This window comes from Microcaecilia unicolor, chromosome 1 (genome assembly GCF_901765095.1).
Source record: "Microcaecilia unicolor chromosome 1, aMicUni1.1, whole genome shotgun sequence".
Taxonomy (NCBI): Eukaryota; Metazoa; Chordata; class Amphibia; order Gymnophiona; family Siphonopidae; genus Microcaecilia; species Microcaecilia unicolor.
This window is the reverse complement of record NC_044031.1, coordinates 186,969,790-186,989,333: the sequence shown is the minus strand read 5'-3', so window position 1 is coordinate 186,989,333 and position 19,544 is coordinate 186,969,790. Positions and strand designations below refer to the sequence as shown.

At 41.2% G+C, this 19,544-nt stretch overlaps 1 protein-coding gene and 1 non-coding gene across 3 annotated transcripts in view; one reads left to right on the top strand and one right to left on the bottom strand.

Moving 5' to 3' along the window:
• Positions 1–19,544, bottom strand: part of FYCO1 (FYVE and coiled-coil domain containing 1) — a 219,264-nt gene that overhangs the window by 38,002 nt on the left and 161,718 nt on the right. For both annotated transcript variants that reach the window (XM_030203275.1, XM_030203282.1), the window contains exons 12-13: positions 9,407–9,556; positions 3,258–3,451 (exon numbers count right to left, since the gene is read on the bottom strand). In XM_030203275.1, coding sequence (XP_030059135.1) covers positions 3,258–3,451; positions 9,407–9,556 — 344 coding nt within the window. The remainder of the gene's footprint in view (positions 1–3,257; positions 3,452–9,406; positions 9,557–19,544) is intronic.
• On the top strand, positions 8,674–8,747 carry TRNAI-AAU. Its single transcript has one exon. It is a non-coding gene; the product is annotated as a tRNA-Ile (tRNA).

Genomic DNA, 19,544 nt, shown 5'->3' with positions numbered 1-19,544 from the left:
GTGGCCAAGCTGTAAGACCAAAAGAGGAGGGATCCTCTATGAGGACTGGTCCCTGACGAAGAAGTCCCTGCTCCTGCTGGATCCACAGAGGATCCCTGTCGAGCAGACAAATGAGGTTGGTGTACCACGGCCCTAGCGGCCAGTCTGGAGCCACCAAGACCACTCAGCCTCAGTGCTCCACCACCCACTACAACAGCCTGCCGATCATCGGCCACAGTGGGAAAGCATACAGCAAGCCCTCCAACCAAACCTGAAGCAGTGCACCCAGCCCCCCCCCCCCCCCAGCTCCCAATAACAACTGAAAAAGCAAGGGACCTTGGAATTCGACCTCGTAGCCATAAGGTCCAGAACTAGTATCTCCCAGTGTCGCCAGACCAGGAGAAATGCCTCATCATACAATTACCACTCCTCTGGATCGAGGGAATTCCAGATGAGGAAATCGGCTTCCACATTCAGCGACCCCGTAATGTACACCACCAACATGCAAAGGAGATGCCTCTCCACCCAGGCCATCAACCAACCGGCCTCCAAAGCCAGTTGCTTGCTGCAAGTGACTCCTTGCTTTTTAGTGTATGCCACTGCCGTGGCACTGTCCGAGAACACTCGTACCGGCAACCCAGTCAACAGAGGTGCAAACTTGACCCATGACTTGCATACTGCTTGGACCTCCAAATGATTGATCAGCCACCTGGCCTCCTCCAAGGACCAGGTCCCCTGGGCAAACTGCGGCCTGAAATGCCCCCCCTCCCAACTCAACGGGCTGACATCCATTGTCACCACTTCCCAATGGGAAATCAGAAACGGAACTCCCCGAACAAGATTCAGAAGAACCAGTCACCAGGCTATGCTCTTCTCTTCTGGACCATCGCCATCCAAGACAGTCACACTGCATAATCCTCAGACACTAGGGACCACCGACTAAGCAAAGACAGCTGAAGTAGGCGCATCTGTGATCGCACCCAGGGCACCACCTCCATAGCTGCTGTCATGGAGCCCAGCATCTGAACACAGTCCCAGGTTCACGGACAACCTCATCTGAGAAGAGACCGTATCTGGCTCACCAGCTTCTGATGCCTGGCATCCGTCAGGAATACTCTCTCCCTCTGTGTATTGAACAGCACCCCCAGGTACTCCAACCGTAGGGACGGGACCAGCTGACTCTTTTCACTCACCCCAATGACTGAAGAAGGGAGATGACCCCAGCTGTAGCCTCCATATTGTCTTGGTAGGACAACACTCTGATCAACCAGTCATCCAGATTCGGGTGAACCTGACCACCTGCCGACAGCTGGGAAAAGGTTTGCAGCACCGTGGCCAGGCTGAACAGCATGGCCCAGAACTGAAAGTGATGACCCAACACCGCAAAGCAGAGGAACTGCCAATGTGGGGGCCATATGGAAATATGCAGGTACACTTCCTTGAGATCAAGAGCAGTGAAAAACTCCCCCACCTGAACAGAGGTGATTACAAATCACAGAGTCTTCATCCGAAAATGAGAGAACTTGAAGCAGCGATTGAGCCCTTTGAGATCCAATGCCATTGCACCGAGCCTCCTTTTTCGAGACCACAAAATAGATGGAATACCAACCTAGACCTTTTTCAGCAGAAGGAACAGGCATGATGGCCCGAAAGGCCAATAATTTGTCTATGGTATCCTGAATCTGAGCCGCTTTGACAGCCCCCACCCCCATAAGGGGACTGTAAGAAGAGAGGAGCAACTGGATGGGAGAACACCAACTTGTAACCATTTTGCAGTATGTTGATGTCACATTGGTCTGACGTAATCTTGGCCCACTGTCCCCGAAACACCAGAAGACGACCTCCAATCGGAACAGGAGAGAAGGCCAGCCTGGTATCATTGTGACGGCCAGGAGGCATCCAAGGAGCGCCCTGCCTAGCCACCAGATTTCCTGTCACATTGACAGGAAGGCTGACGAGATGAAAAGCACACCCACTGACTGAACTGCGACCTCCTTGGCCTGTATTTCCAGCTGCCCCTGAACGTCTCACAAGCTAAACCCAGAATGCGTCCCCCTGCTCAAGACTTATCTTCTGGCAAACTCTGTAGCTTCACCTCCCCCAGTTCCTTAAACAAATTGCTGAGGTCCTCACCGAACAGCCACTTTCCCTGAAATGGCAACTTATCTTATCCCTACTGCACAAGAAATCAGATGTTTAGGGTTTGTTTGTTTTTACCCAATCTTCTTTGACTATGAAATCTCAAATATGGAAAATTATTCAGGTGGTTTTTCAAAAATTGAAGATAGTCTCTTAGGGTCTCTTTTACAAAGCCACGTTACTGATTCACAGTGCGGTATATGAGAAGAAGCCCATTCAATTCCAATGGGCGGGAATCGCTAGTGCGGCTTTGTAAAAGAAGCCCTTAGATGTCTAACTATCTGAATCCGTCTAACTTTAGGACAATAGTTCAGAGTTTAATTGCCCTCCATTTTGATTACTGTGCAATGGTTTGCTTCTTTGACTACCTAAATGAATTTGAGATCACTACAAGTGGCGCAGTATGCCACTGTTCAAATCACTGGGGGAATACCTAGAGTTGATCACATATTTCTTATGTTGATTCAAATTCATTGGCAACAGAGAATGCAATATAAGCTATTGTTGATTTTTAAAGGTGTTGAATAACAATGTGTCTGTTGGAATTGCTACACGTTTATGGATGTATATATACCATCAAGGGCATTAAAATCTGCCACTAAAGACCTAATAGACATTCCATCATTTCATACTATGAAGCTTGAGGAATACAGGTCCTCTATTTTTTATATTGCTGGTCAAAAATTATTGAATTAATTGCCATCTCCTCTAAAAGCAGCCAAAAACCTTGAACTTTTAAAAACATATTTGAAAACCTTTTAGTTCCAACAAACTTGTGGTGATGTACTGAATTGATTAATATGCCATGATTGCCTAGTGCTGATGTGTTGAGACAGATCAGGCTCTGTAACTTAGATTATGTTATATATTGTTAGTATGTTTATTTTTATTTATTTAACATAGTTTATTATGTATGTATCTCATCGAGAATGGTAGATTGTGCAAGTTATGTTTATATATATATATATATATATATATATATATATATATATATGTATATATATATATATATATAAACTAAAAAATTATCAAGAGCTCCCTGCCTAGTTGCTTGTTTGCTAGGTAATATAAGCAGCCACTTTTCTTGTTCTTCATATCTGATACAGTATAACAGAATGGATGAGAAGTTTGAGACTAACCAGTAACATCGCAGGTATGTGGGGTATCTGAGGATTGCTGAGCTGGTTGTTTTCCTGCTTCGGTTTCAGTCTCAGAATCCACCATACTTGTGGCCTTGTTAAAGCATGCCTGGCAGCAACGCTCCTTCTTGCTGCTGTGTTTCGTCATCACATAGTTGTTGCAGCAGTAGTAGCAGAAAATGCGACCACATAAACTAAATTTTGATAATTAAAAAAAAAAAACAACTTATCAAGGTTTAAAAACATGACTTATGCTTGCTAAAGGTTTCACTAGAAGATAGATTCCATTTACAAACATTTTGCATAGGACATCTATGTGGAAAGTGGGATGCCTGGGTTGGCGAGTATGTAATTTATCATATATTCTACAATGCTGAATGAGGAGCCTTTTGTAAAATACATGTGAGGGTAAGGGGTAAGAGTAATGTATTTGATATACTGCCTTTCTGTGGTACAACCAAAACAATTTATGTATTATATTCAGGTACAAGTACGGATTGGGTACATCTTATTTAGAAATTAATGCATTCAACAAAAGAACAAGGATTTGAACATGGAAGTCTTGACTTTACCACCTACTTAAGTGTTGGATTTTATAAAATTGGCCCTCAAGGAAGAGTCAATCGAGGAGCAAGAAAGAAAGAAAGAAATCCATCCTTGTATATACAAGGTAAAGACTGTCACTCTGTGATGTTATGTTCGCTTGATGATCATTGCAGCTGCAGTAAGTTGATGGGCCATGGTTGTAAATTACAAAGGGACTTTCTGCTGCTTTGGCAGATGCATAATGGAGATTTCCACTTAGCACCAGCAGGTTATACTGGTGTGTTCACTGGAAAAGATCAGTTTTTTTTCTCTACCTCCATCTGCTGGTAGGAGGAGATAACACTCACTTGTTCAAAATGGTACAGCTGACTAAAAGAAAGGAAATTATCAGGTAAAACATAATTTCACCTTCTTTTGTTGTTTTTATTAACTGTATTCAGTGTATTGCTAAAGTTCTTTTGGGTACTGCAACCAACTTCTTTCCTGAACTATCAACTTTAATTGTGCTCTCTCTATGTGAGAAACTTCCACCTAGAAGATCTATACCTGCTCTGCTTTAGCTGCTAGAGATACAGTCATGACCTGGAAAACTGCATATTCTGTATGGTCATGTCAATAGCCCATCTAAAGAACAGTCTTCAGCATCTCTGTCATCATCGAGACCATCTTAGTGACTTATTGTCTGTAGTTGTGGCAAACGAGACCACCTGAGTCATGAGTGAATCGCTTCCATCTTTCACTCAGCTTGAAAAGCTCTTACATGCGCAGAGGCTCAAGATGATGAACACAGAGGAACATTATATGGCATCATCTCCTTCTTGCTCTATTTATTTGGTGGTTTTCAATGTGAACATTATATCAATGTTTCCCTTAATCATGATGGCATGAGCTTCAACAGGTTACTTCTGTGCAATCAGCTCCATCATGGTGCGATGATCTTGCACCAGGACAGTCCAGCTTTCCATTTCGTCAGCTCCTAACCACATACTCACAGTCTAACTCTCGCCATGACTGCATATCAACAACCCACTGTGCAGAGGTCCAGTCCTGTGCCGAGTCTCACAGTCTTCCACTGTACAGCAGCAGGACAAAATCTTTCCTTCCTTTTCTATTCAGTATCAGCAGTTTTGATGCTAAATCCATTCTGCTGAGATGCTACCAGCTTATCTGTTTTTGGCAAGACATACAGCCTCCTTTCCATTTGTGAAACAGATCAGGACTACTTGAACAGCTGTAGGATAACTTGTTGCTTTAAGAGTCCTAGGTAATAATCTTATATATATTATGCTTGATATGATCTTAACTTGATATAAGAACTTCTTTTACTAGTTAATTAGCACTCTTGGTTCAAATTGTGCCTTCTGTCTTTTAATGGTCACTGAGGAGTCCCATGATACTGATGGGCCATCTAAGTTCAGTTTTTCTTTTGAAGTGTTAATGTCTGTCAGGCACAACCAAATTGTGTGAACTGAGTAAAATCTTGCAACTAAGCTTGGCTGCTTCTCTTGTCTTATCTTTGTTTCACTTCCAATGGATTGCTGGGTTTTCCATCAATACCAATACCCCTGATTGAATATCACTAGTGGGTAAGTACAATTATGATATGTAAAAAAAGAAAAATAAAGCTGAAGTAATGTTCTCCTTCACCTCTGCACATTGCACAGTTTACTTCTTCATTATTCATTTGCTTCATATCTATGCATTTTTCATGCAAAGTTCTAAGTATGGAGTATTCATCTAGAACACCATGGGGCTCATTTTCGAAAGAGAAAAACGTCTAACGTTTTTCTCACCAAAACATCCAAATTGGCATTTTCAAAACCCATTTTTGAGACATTTTTCTATGCTGTTCATCTGCAGTATGTCCAAATCTCAAGGGGGCATGTTAAGAGCAAGATTTGGGCATTCCTAAGACCTGGACATTTTTCAGCCATAATGGAACAAAACAAGGACGAAAACTAAGACATTTTGAGCTACACCTGTTTTAATAACAACTAAGCCACAAAACGTGCCCTAAATGACCAGATGACCACCCTCCAGAGATATACATACCAGCCTCTATGACAACCTTAGATATTATAGCCAGTCCTATCAGAGCATCAAGCAGGTCCCTGGAGTAGCCTAGTGTCAGTGTAGTGCACCGTGAAGAAAGGGACCCAGGCCCATATCCCATTCTAACTGTTACACTTGTGGTGGAATGTGTCAGCCCTCCAAAACTCACCAAAAATCTACTGTACCCACATATAGGTGACCCTTTCACCCATAAGGGCTATTGAGAGGTGTACAGTTGGGGGTGGTGGGTTTTGGGTGGGTTTTAGAGGGCTCAGAAGCAAGATAAGAGAGCAACGGCGAGGTGTACCTAGGAGGTTTTATATGAAGTCACAGCAGTCCTCCCTAGGGTGCCCACTGCTCTCCTGTGATGTCTGTGTGGCCAGTCTATTAAGAATGCTTGTTCCTCCTACATCCCAATGCCTTGATTTTGTGCATTTTGCACTTTGGCGTATTTCTTTTCGAAAATAGACCAAAAAGATAAATGCACAGAGCATAAAAACATCTAGCATGTGGCCATTTTCAAAAAAAAAAGATAGATGTTTTGCTGCTTCAAAAATGGCTATATTTGCTATTTGGATTCTGAATGTTATGATCAAAATGTCCAAACTCAGATTTAGATGTCATATTAAAAATGCCCCGCCATGTCTTCTAAAAAGATACCGCACTAGGTGTGGAGGTACCACACAGCGTGTGGAGGTGCACTTAATCCCTACAAAACAAAGTAAGGGAGAATAGAGGGGGGTTGGGGAAGATAGGCTCTTTCCAAACAATGGAGAAGACGTATGATTGTAAATAAAAAGTAATATTTATTGCAACAACTTGACTCAACACAGCCGTGTTTCGGCGCCGTAGCACCTTCTTCAGGAGTCTTCCACAGGTTTTAACCGGTGCTTAAACAGTTAACACACCTAAGACTCTGTTCGCTCATATCTTATACTGCTATAGTCCTTGGAGAGAAGGAACTGTGTACTCTTCAGGTCATTGTTCACTTTTTTTTGAAGTGTTAACTGTTCAAGCACTGTTTATACCTTAGGTGTGTTAACTATTTAAGCACCGGTTAAAACCTGTGGAAGACTCCTGAAGAAGGTGCTACGGCGCCGAAACACGGCTGTGTTGAGTCAAGTTGTTGCAATAAATATTACTTTTTATTTATAATCATACGTCTTCTCCACTGTTTGGAAAGAGCCTCTGTTCTGCCACGTCTTCTACCATATTGTTGACTTGTAGTAGTCAGGGACCATAAACAGAAAAAGGGGAAAAAGAATGAGATTAGCAATCTGACAACGGGAATGAGACAGAACTTTTTCCATCTCCACATCTCAAATGTCTTGGTCATCAACAAGGTTTTTTTTTTCCAGCTGGGTATTTCTTTTGAAACCATATTCTACTCTAAAACCATCTTCCACTCTAGTGCATTTTATTATAGCTTTCGATACTGAGCCTATTGGTTCTTGACTTTACTTTAATCTCTTCCCCACAGTTTCTAGGAAAACTTTATTGATCTTCCTGGTCAATAGGTACTTAAATTAGTTTGGAAAACTAATTGGAAATTTGTTATGCTGTTTTCAAGGTATTACCTGAATATAATTTTCAGTTTTGGCATCCACTTCAATCCTGGTTGCAAATGGAGTTCCTTTTTCCTACCGGCTTGGCAAGAGATTATGACACATGGAGGGGCATTTTCGAAAGAAGGTCCAAGTCAGAATTGGGATATCCCGTTCATAGCATCCAAAAAAAAAAACCCATCCATCTCACAGTCATTTTTGAATTAGAAAAGCATTGGGGTTTCCTGTTTGAAAATATGTGAGAATGTCCAAAATGAACAGCTATTTTCCAAAATAAAACTTCAAAATTATGAATGCCAAAAAAACAGGGACAAGGACATCTGTCTGGCAGCATTTGTGAAAATAGCTACATAGACATCCCTGCAGTGCATAGAGGCAGCCTAGTGGTCAATGTAGTGGGCTTTAATCTAGGGCACCCCAGTTCATATTCCACTGCAACTCTGTTATTTTAAATAGTGAGCCCTCCAGAGATACCTACTACTGTACCTAACTGTGCACCACCTCAATAGCCCTCAGGCTTGAAAGTGTCTTTAATATTTAGGTACAGTAAGTATATCTCTGGTTCTGGAGGGCTCACAATTTAAAGGTAAAAAAAAAAAAAAGAGAGAGTGAGTTCACATGGGATTTGATCCTGGGTCCCCTGGTTTACAGCCCACTGCTCTGACCACTAGGCTACCCTTCAGACCTGCTTGCTGCTGGTTCAGAATGACCATAATGCCTGATGTTATCTGGGAGTCTAGTTTCTGTTTCTGGTGTAACTTTCAGGGGTGAGGGAGGGGGATTCATGAGGGGTCATGCTTTAATCCCTCCAGTGGTCAGCTATTCAGTCAGAGTCCTTTTTTGTACCTTGGATGTGATTGAAACTGGTCTAAATAAAAATATCCTTCTTTTTAGACTTGGATGTTTCCTCCCATTTGATTATCGTTCTTGGATGTCCCTAGTCCCACCCAAAACATGGCCCCTTGCTATTTGGACAAGCTGTAGTGTAGGTAGGACATCCAAATTCTGTCTTCAAAAAATCGTGATTTGGATGTTTTGGGCAGATGGATATCTTTGCGCCATTTTGAGATGTCCATCTGCTTTGAAAATGAGAGCCTTAGTTGCAGACCTTCTTCTCTAGGCCAAAGCATTAGAACCTGTTCCATCACAAGAGAAGAATTGATTTTTCTATTCATGATACTTTCTTACTCCATACAGAAATTAGGCTTGTGCCCTAAACTTGATCTGGGGGATATCAACTGTTTCCTTTTCAAGGCTGGTTAGCTCAGCTGGTTAGAGCATGGTGCTAATAATGCCAAGGTCATGGGTTCAACCCCCATACAGGCCAATCTTCTATTATTAAAATAGACTTAGGAAAATCCACTGCTTATTTCTGGGTAAGAGCATAAAATATATTGTACTGTTTTGGGATCTTGTCAGGTACTTGTGACCTGAGTTGGCCACTGTTGGAAACAGGATACTGGGCTTGATGGACCTTCGGTCTGTCCCAGTATGGCAACACTCATGTACTTATGAGAAATTCAGAATGACTACTATCTCTTCCATGCTCAATGAAGGAGTTTGGGATTTGTCCCCTAGTTTGGGAACTGCAGTCTTATATCACACAAAATAGAAAAGACTACCATAAACTCTGTCATGGCAAGGCACAGAAATTAGACAATATAATGCTTTTTCTCAGACTATAGTATCTAAATAAAGTCACTCATGGATCATGTGAATTTTGGTGTATACATCAAAAGGGGAATGCAAAACAATGTACAGGCATACAAGGTTGTGAATGCAGAAGACTGCTGAACCAACAGCATCTATATAGTAAAGAAAGAGTAAAGAAAAACTCCCAGAGGAAGTAGATGGTTGTTAATTTTGGTCTTTCCCCTCCAATTACTTTGTTACTCTGTGTGCAGTTTCACATTCCTAAAACGTTCTCTGTCCATTATGGTACATTGACCCTCCCAAAACCAGAGCAAAACTGTTTTTTGCACTAACCGGCAATGGTGTTTCCGCACCATCCAGCTAAATGGCTTCTGGCAATCCAGGCAATGATTAACTTCTAAGTCACCCAGCCATCGCTCTTCTGCTCGGACCTTCTGTTCAAATTCCAACGCATCGGATTTCTGCCAAAGTGCATCCTTATCTCTATATTTTTTTAAAACAACTTATATTAAAACAATATTGCAGATATTTGTTTTACTTATTTCTATAGATATATACCAATAAAGCATACATTAATTATATATATATATATATATATATATATATGTATGTATGTATGTATATATAAACACACACACACATGCCTGATCAAACCTAGGGCAATATCTTGCAAAGTACCAAAAGGATCAATATTGTCAAATATTTTGCTTAATATCTACCTCAAAGCATTAGCTGAAGGTCTATGAAAGTAGACAAGGGTTCAAAGAGCAATCCTATTCCTGGGCCAACCAGGTGGGTTAGTTAAGGATTTATGGATCTTCAGAAGTACCTAAATTGTCAGTATAATCGGATGTTTTACTGTCAAAAAAATCTCGTTGTTAAAAAATCAGCTTCATTGGGTATCGTGTGTGTTTCGTGTGTTAGGTGCTACACTGTGACAGTACCACCTGCAATTTTTTGATCAGGATTAGCTGGTAAGAACTTTGGAATTCGAAGAATATAAAATAAAATCTTTTTCTAATTAATCAATTTTCGTAAATATTTCAGCCATGCCTTACTCAGTAGTATATTATAGTGATATACTGAATTATGAAATGCCAATTTTGTTTCCTGTTGAAATATAGAGGGCTATTTTAATAATATGCAATTTTTAAATATATTTTTTAATAATGTGTATTCTTTAATGATATTGATTTTTAATTATATATTTTTTTAGGATATTGACCGGTCTTTGAAATATATTGTGTTGTTTAAACTAATTGATTTATTATTACTTTGCTATGTGCACATTTGGTTTCAAACCAAATAGACATTCTTATCAATGTTTTTAGATATACATGTTTTAGGATGCATATGTTTCTTATTAGGTGTATAATTTTAATTTATTTGTTATACATATGTCACACGCAAGTCTAAAGTGAAGTATCTATATGTAATAAGTTCATTTTATATGTGCACTACATACGAATGTATGATTTGTATGATGATATATATTGGTTTGTTGTTATTTTATGTCTAGATCCCTGAGGCAGGCGCCAGTGCGCCGAAACACGGCCCGTGTCGGGTCTATCCGTCAATTAATAAACAAGAAGCTTTGATCATCTCAATCCTGAGGACCCAGTGTTGCTTTTTTGTTTCTCTTTTAGTATTCTCACCATAAAATAATTGATGTTTTCTGGTTTTGTAAAGTATCGTCCCACAGAAGTGATATCCTGGTTAGAATTGTGATGTTTAATATTATGTCTAAGTAAATTGATCCTCATCTTTAGTATCTGGCTTGTTTCTCCAATTAGCACTCTTCCTTCATAGTCCCTGGAGCAGTTTTAGTGGGTGCAGTGCACTTCAGGCAGGTGGACCCAGGCCAATCCCCCCAACCTGTTACACTTGTGGTGGTAAATGGGAGCCAAAAAAGAAAAAAGTGGAAAAACACAACTTCAAGAGATCAATCCGAGACAAGGGGTGAGATGCTCCAGGAAAGCTTTATTAGGGACCCTACACGGTCCGTGTTTCGGCTTTTAAAAAAGCCTTCATCAGGGGTCTATAAAATAACATAACACATATATAATTAAATTAAAATCAAATCAAATCAAATATATAACACCAAATATAAAAACTTAATATAAAAACACGTAATATAAAAAATTCCTAATATAAAACATTCTTAATATAAATCAAATCCTCTGACTTAGAATTTAATATATTAACTAAATCAATACAAGTACTATTACTATATCATCAGACAAACATCATAGAGATCAAATGGTAAATAAATAATATATAATTTAGTTAGCATTATAGAAACATATTTCAAAAAGTAATATATCTATATCACAGGCTTATAATATCATCCCATAAGTCAGTGGGTAATTAAATATAACATATAGCGGTACAAATCGCGAAATTTAGGCGTCCCCGACCGTATTATCGAAACGAAAGATGGGCGCCCATCTTGTTTCGATAATACGTGTTTCCACGCCCCTTTGCCGTGACGTCCTGTGAGGACATCCTCAGGAAAACTTGGGCACCCCTTTCAATTATGCCCCTCTGTCGGAATCCAGTGAAATGTGTGGGCACAGTTTACAACTAGGTATATTGCAGGAACATGTGCCATTCTCTTCTTTTTGAGTCTTTTTGAGCTTGTATTGGGAGCTTGCTTTTCACTAATTTGTGTTCCAAGTTAGGTGGCTGTTGGAAGGCCAGCACTGGTAGGGCTGGGAATATCTCTTTCAGTAGTTCATTCTCCTGGAATAGTGGCTGTAGATCTTTTCTCAAATTTTCCAGCTCAGGATTGTATGTCACTACAAGGGGGGAGGTTCTCTGTGGCTTTCTTTTCCTTGTACTGCAATAGGTTTTTTCTGGGTATTTCAAGGGAAGTGGCAACATTCTTGGAGATTATTTTGGGGTTGTAGCTTTTTTGTTTGAAGGATTCAGTCAAGATTTTGAGGTGTTTATTTCCATCTCTTGAGCCAGAGCAGATACGATGGGATTGTGTGGCTTGGCTGTGTATAATGGATTTTTTTGTATGTGAAAGGTGGAAGCTGGAGGTAACTGCATCTGTCCATAGGTTTCCTGTATATTGATGTTTGTGTATAGCCATTGCAGAAACTGTGGTGTCTAGAAAGTTGACTTTTCTGGGGAGTAGTCAATTTTGAATTTGATTGTACAATGGTATATATTGAAAGAACTGAAAAGTTGTTGGAGTCTCTTCTCCCTCAGTCCAAATTATAAAAATGTCATCAATATACCGGTAGTATTTTAGGTGTTTACAAGTATTGGTGGTCCAGGGTGGATATTTTAAAGAACTTATTACATGCATCTTTTGCATGATCTTTATCTGCTTAGACTTCTTCCAAGAACCCGTACCTGTACTACATCTGTAGCTTCCTCCCCGCTGTTTCAGCCCAAGTTAATGTTCAACTTACTATTTTTTTACCTTTTCTTGGCCTAAAAATTATTTCAAAGGGGGCAATTCTATATTTTGGCACCAAGAAGCAGGTGCCACAATGGGGCATGCTTAGCACCAATCCTAAAATGGCACTTACCCAACGTTGTTATATAATACTAGCACAAACCCACTTTGGCACGCCAAACGTTACGTGCGATCACTTACACATCAATGGCCGGTGTAAGTGGATATGCCTAAATGAGCCAATCAACACGCGCAATCAATAGAATTCTATACGCTGTGCGTGTTGTTTGGTGTCACACCCCACACGTACACCCCCTTGCAATTAGGCACTATAGCATTTAGGTGCTACCTTATACAATAGCACCTAGTGTATATAAGATACGTCACCATGATTACTGGTGCCAAAGACGTGCACAAGTGGCATGTAATTCTAGGCACCTGTTTACAGAATTGGCTCAATAATCTTTATGCCCTTTCACATTAATATGCATACAAGGTACCAAATTCCCCAGCCTCTGTACTTGAACACCAGGACAGCTTCGCTTCTAACACCTTCATGTGGAGAGTGTAACATTCATCCCTCGCTTTTCCTGTGAGGATTTCTGAGTCTTTCTCTTTTACCATCATATGACTCCTAGAACTTCCTTCCTATTTAGTTGTTTGCTTTTTGTGTATTTTGTATAAAGTCAAGTACCTGAATGGAGCTATCATAACTAGGGCTTCAGATTTAAGTTTTTTAAACAATAAAATATTCCTTTCCCCTGATGCATAAATATTCAGTAAGTATTTACTGGATAAACACCGTACTTTTTCTTCTTATCCCTGCCTGCCTTGGATCTTCCACTCTCTTTTTATCTTTTCCCATGCTAACAACTCCTCAGCTGTGCAAATGTATGTATTTAATTCAACCATCAAGATGCCAATGAACAGCACCTGCTTTGTGAAAACAATTAAAAAAAACTGATTTTCTGTAACTATAAAGGACTCCTAATTAGCTGGAAATTAAACACCTGAATTTTCAATTAATAAATACATAAAATTCCTCCAGAACTTACTTGCCTTAATCGTATCCCCCTACTCTCCTGCATGGCTCGATTAGGTCTTTAATCCTCACTCATAGGTTTTAGGAGATTGGCGGTCTCCAGAAATGGACACAGTACTCAGCAATGATTTGAATAGGTGTATTATGATTTTTTTTTCTACTGCTTATACCTCTTCCTAGGCATCCATCTGGCTCTTGATACCACCTGATCAGCTGTTTGGCAACCTTGAGTGCATCAGACATAATCATTCACACATTCCCTTTCTCCTTGGTGAAAATTAGTACTTTAGTCTCTGTTATGTACTACTCTTCTGCATTTCTGTACACCAGCATGACTGCATTTCTTTGCATTCAAACTTTGCGTTAAACTGTTAACATACAGATTCAAAATTTCTCCAGGATTTGCTTGCCAGGGATCAAATGCACTTGCTATTTACTTCCACCTCCTCCTTCTCAAATAATTTGTTTAGAGGAAGATGCAGTGAGAGTACATGTTCATCGTTTTTCTTCCTAATCAGTGTGTATTCTCTCTCTCCCCCTCCCCCCCCCCCAGCCTGCTAGCCCTCTCAGTCTGTTTCTCTACTCCCCATTTCCTCCCTTTCCCACTCTATCCAGGCATAGTCCTCTCCTCCTCCATTCTCACCCACACATCCCTATCTCCTCTTCCTTTCCCCCTTATATTGCTCTTTCTGCTCTTCTCCTCCTCCTCTTACTAAAGTGTGGTATATTTTTGCTGTTACTGTGCTTCAATAGCTGCTTTTAACTCGTAATCCCTTACTCACTTGTTCAGTACCTTTATTTTATCATTTCCATCTTAGTAATTCCCTTATCTCTTATTTGTCCTGTTTGTTTGTCCTAATTAGATTGTAAGCTCTGTCGAGCAGGGACTGTCTCTTCATGTTCAAGTGTACAGTGCTGCGTATGTCTTGTAGCGTTATAGAAATAAGTAGTAGTAGTAGTAAATATTAACATAGTAACAACGTACAGTAAATGCAACAACTGTGTGGTAACATAGTAACAAAGTAACATAGTAGATGACGGCAAAAAAAGACCTGCATGGTCCATCCAGTCTGCCCAACAAGATAAACTCATATGTGTATACCTTACCTTGATTTGTACCTGCCTTTTTCAGGGCACAGACCGTACAAGTCTGCCCAGCAGTATTTCCCGCCTCCCAACCACCAGTCCCGCCTCCCATCACTGGCTCTGGCACAGACCGTATAAGTCTGCCCTCCACTATCCTCGCCTCCCAACCACCAACCCCTCTTCCTCCACCTGCTTATTGGGACCATGTCCACTGCAATTTACACACAGAAAAGTATTTTACCACACCTGTGCTAACGGCACAAGTGACAGCACACATAACACACCATGCGATAACTGCATGGTGTAATTGATACCCATTCTTCACCCATAACCCACCACCCAATACAGCATGCAGTTAACATACAAATTAGCACACACTGTCATACCAGTACAGAAACAGTTATCACACTCATGCAATAACAGCACACATTGTTTAACAATCTTGGAGGGGCATTTTCAATATGACGTCAAAATCCAATTTTGGACGTTTTGCTGAAAATGTCCAAAAATTAAGTGGTCAATATGACCATTTTCCAACCTGAAAAATGTTTTATCTTTTTGTTTTGAAAATGGCCATTTCCTAGACATTTTTAGACATTTTGTGCTCAGTGCGTTTTTATTTTGTGACAATTAAAAAAAAAAAGTCCAGGGGAAAAAGGGATGTCTAGGTGGGGGGGGGGGGGCAGCATTCTTAGTAGACCTACATCCCAGCAGAGCAGTGGGGCATCCTAGGGGATGCTGCAGTGGACTTCACATAAAAGGTCCCAGGAACACATTTCAGTGTTACCCCCTTATGTATGGTGAGCCCTCCAAATCCACCACAAACCTACTGCACCCAATTGTGCATCTCTACAATAGCCCGTATGGCTGCAGGTATCACCTATATGTGGGTACAGTAGGTTTGTGGTGGGTTTTGGAGGGCTCACACTTTCCACCACAAGTGTACCACTTAGAATGGGATATGGGCCTGGGTTCCCTTCTCTACAGTGCACTGCATTGACCACTAGGTTACTCCAGGGACCTGCTTGCTGCTCTAATACAACTGGCCATAACATCTGATGCTGTCATAGAGGATGGTATGTACCAATTCTTCTCAGGGGTGGGAGGGTCACTGACCACTGGGGGAGTAAGGGGGGGAGTCATGCCTTAATCCCTCCAGAGGTTATCTTGTCACTTAGGGCACCGTTTTATGACTTCATTGCTATCAAAACAGGTCTAGACCAAAACCTCTTAGCCTATTATTTGGGATTCATGTTTATTTTACACATTTTGGAGGGGGGGGGGGTTAGCTGGTTTTCAACAGCAGAGCAGATACTAACATACAGCTTACATTTGAAAGAATAGAATCTAGAGTTTGTCTGTAGTCTTATAGAAATTGGCTTGCGATTACAGCAGTGCTTCCCAATCTTTTTGTTGCTGTGACCTCATGATTACAGCCACATCTTGTATAGACTGAGGTACCTATATAGAGAGCTCACCTAGATCGTGACCCCCATGGGGTCTCAAGTCACAGTTTGGGAAGCTCTAGGTTGCAGTGACTCCTTAAATAAACATGATCAAGTTGTATCTAGTGCATCAAAACCAACACCCATGTATTGTAAAAGATAACAAAACTTTGCTTATTTTTATTCTTGAAAAAGTCAATAAAAATAAAAGTTAAATTAAAAATAAAAACAACCCCCATGTTCTGCAGAGAATCAAATCTACATGATGCTAGGTTCCACAATAGACATTACCACCCAAAAAAATATCTTGGGGTCACCATGGACAGTACATTAGAATCCTACGCTCAGTCTGCCACAGTGGTCAAAAAACCATGTCGAATGCTAGGTATTATTTGGAAAGGTATGATAAATAAAACAAAGAATAATGCCTATCAATCCATGGCGCACTATGTAATGTTCTGGTCATTCAATCTCACATACTATAACATTTTCACAGAAGGGTGTCATACTATAAATGATAAAGGGAATGAGAAAAAGGAAGATGGCTTTCAGGTATTCAGAGTCATCTGGACACATTTGTGGACTTGCTTCCCTTTTGAACCTTGCTATGCTAAACTTTAGAAACAGGTACCTTGATTTTCAAAAATATTTTCCATCCCTGTATCGATTTAGAACTGGGTATGGAGGTAAAGCAGTGAGATTGAGAAGTCTGTAAAATGGTGAAGGATGTAGCAGGGTGACATATCTGGAAGATGAAGATCTGATATATGGAGTTGGTGGGTTTTATTACAATTTGATAGGGAAATAGGGTCATTTAAACTCTCCAGTAAGTGTTTAAAGCTGTATTCAGATTTTTGCCACCAATTGCTATCTGGTATTGGCACTGAAAATCCAGGAATAGATGTGCCCACGGCCATTATCCAGGTATTATGTGCTGATAGCTCAATAACTATCTGGTGGATAGTTATGACACCTTTGTACTAAATATCACCAAAACCTAGATAAAATCTGGCCCATTCAAGGCTACACCCCTGGACTACCCAGAGGGTGCTGGGGCAGTCAGAGAAGCTTTTCAGTGGCATTATTGAACAATGCCAATGACAAGCTGATTATAGCCTCAGAGAGCAGCACTTATATGAGTAATTGTGGCTCCTACCTAGATATGTGTCCAAACGTTTTATTTTTTTGTATATCACTTTGATATATGTTTATGGAAAATGGTATACCAGTTTTAGGGCTTCCTTTACCAAGCAGCGGTGAAAGGGGCCCTGCACTGGCACCGGGGAGTGGGTTTGCCGTGTGTCAAAGCCACCTTTTACCACCGGAAGTAAAAGGCCTTTTTCCTTGAAACGGCCATGCACTAAGCAAATGCATTGGCATGCAGCCATTTACTAGGGCAGCCCTTACCGCCTCTTATTCAGGAAGTAGTAAGGGCTCCGGTGGTAGCCCGACAGTAACCGGGTAGTGATTACCACCGGGCACAACCTCAGCACTAGAAAATACGAAACTATTTTCTAGTGCCAGAAATGGCACACAGAGGGAGCTGAAACTACCACCAGGCTCCCTTGGGAGCCCAGCAGTAGAGCCGAATCACTGGGCAGCAAGCTGGCGGTAGGCCCATCATGCTTTTGTAAAAGGGCCCCTTAATGAATGGAACAGATAATCTATGAAGAAAAGTTGGGGTTCCTCAGCATGGAGAAATATGATTGAGAGAAGACCTGGTAGAGATCTACAAAATCATGAGTTGGGTGGCTCGTGTATATAATGATTAGCTATTTACCATTTCAAATAGTACTAGAACTGGATTGGCCACTATCAGCAACAGGATGCTGTATCGTCCTGACTGCAACTGAGACACCCTACCCGATATTCAAAGTTATTTAAATGTGCAGGAGAGGCTCCTGTCGCCCCACTCTGGGGACTGATTAAGGACCTACCCCTCCCCATAGGAGTGGAGGAGTAGACTAATGGTTAGTGCAGTGGACTTTGATCCTGGGGAACAAAGTTCGATTCCCACTGCAGCTCCTTGTGACTCTGGGCAAGTCACTTAACCCTCCATTGCCCCTGCTACAAAATAAATACCTGAATATATGTAAACCGCTTTGAATGTAGTTGCAGAAACCTCAGAAAGGAGGCATATCAAGTCCCATTTCCCTTCCCATAGTCCAGCATTTTCCCTTTACTGCATCATTTCTCCTTCTTTTCCTAGCTCCCCATGTAGCTGGATTCTCCCCTTCCCTTCCCTTCCCTCCTCCATCCCTAGGTGGCCAGCATTTCCCCTCCCTTCACAACCCCTATTACCAGTGGCAAACATTTCCCTTTCATTTTCCCACCTCCCCACCCGCAGGTGGCCAGCTTCTCTTTTTCTTATTCCCCCATTTCTAGCATTTCCTCTTTTCCTCCCATCTGTATCCAACCTCTCATCTTCTCTTCCCTACCACCTCCAAAATGTATAGCATCTCTCCTTTTCTACCCTATCCCCACTCAGAAGTCCAGCATCTCTCCTTCCGTTCCCTTCCCTCCCTCCCCGACAACTGGTCTAATGTTAGTCTAATGGACAATTGGTCTAAAATATATAATAGCTAAGGGGTCAGTTGGTCTAAAACAGGGGTTGTCAACCCAGTCCTTGGGGCATACCCAGCCAGACAGGTATTCAGGATACCCACAGTGAATATGTATGACAAATGTGCATGCACTACCTCCACTGTACAATCTTCATAGCTTCTTTCATTATTTTTGTTTCTTTCGTTGCTCACCTTGCCTTATGCATTCCATCTGACCTTCAATCTGCATTTTGGCGATCAATTTATAAACTCCAAGATGTGCTCTTCCAACTAACACTTCCAGTCTTCTATGCCATGATTTCACTATGTTCTTGGTATGCCCAGATCAACATGAGCATTGACCGACCACAGAGATGGTGGAAACAATGGAGGTGATCTGATTTACTGGTGGAGAAGAGTCCTGTGAACCCATCCACGAACATAATTTTCATCAAACTACTGGGCGAGGTCGACTGCTTCGTCAGGAAGAGCTCATATCAATTCAAGCCATGCCAGGTGAATTTCCTTAGGAGGAAGAAATGCTAGTGCTACAATTTGGCGAACCTTTATACTGAAGTCCTCATCTGCTGCGTATTGATTTGAGAGTCCTAGGCCCTGTATCTTCCTATATGTACTTTGCCCACAATGGAAAAAGCAAGCATTATGAATGGAATCAGGAAATCCTTCTGCAGAGACTCTTATGGCTGCCTGTTCAAAGTCAGAAATAACAACAGGAGTTTTCAGGGAGACATTGTTGTCAGCTGCAAAGTCCAATGGCGTATCCAGACTGCCAATTTTGGGTGGACCTAAGCCCAAATTCAGTGGGCACAACATTTTCTCTGCTCCTGCCTACCCCTATTCTTCACCTCTTCCCCGGCACCTCACAACTCAAAGTATAAATACTATAGCTAATATGGATCCCCAAGCTCTGTCAGCTGAAGACTTC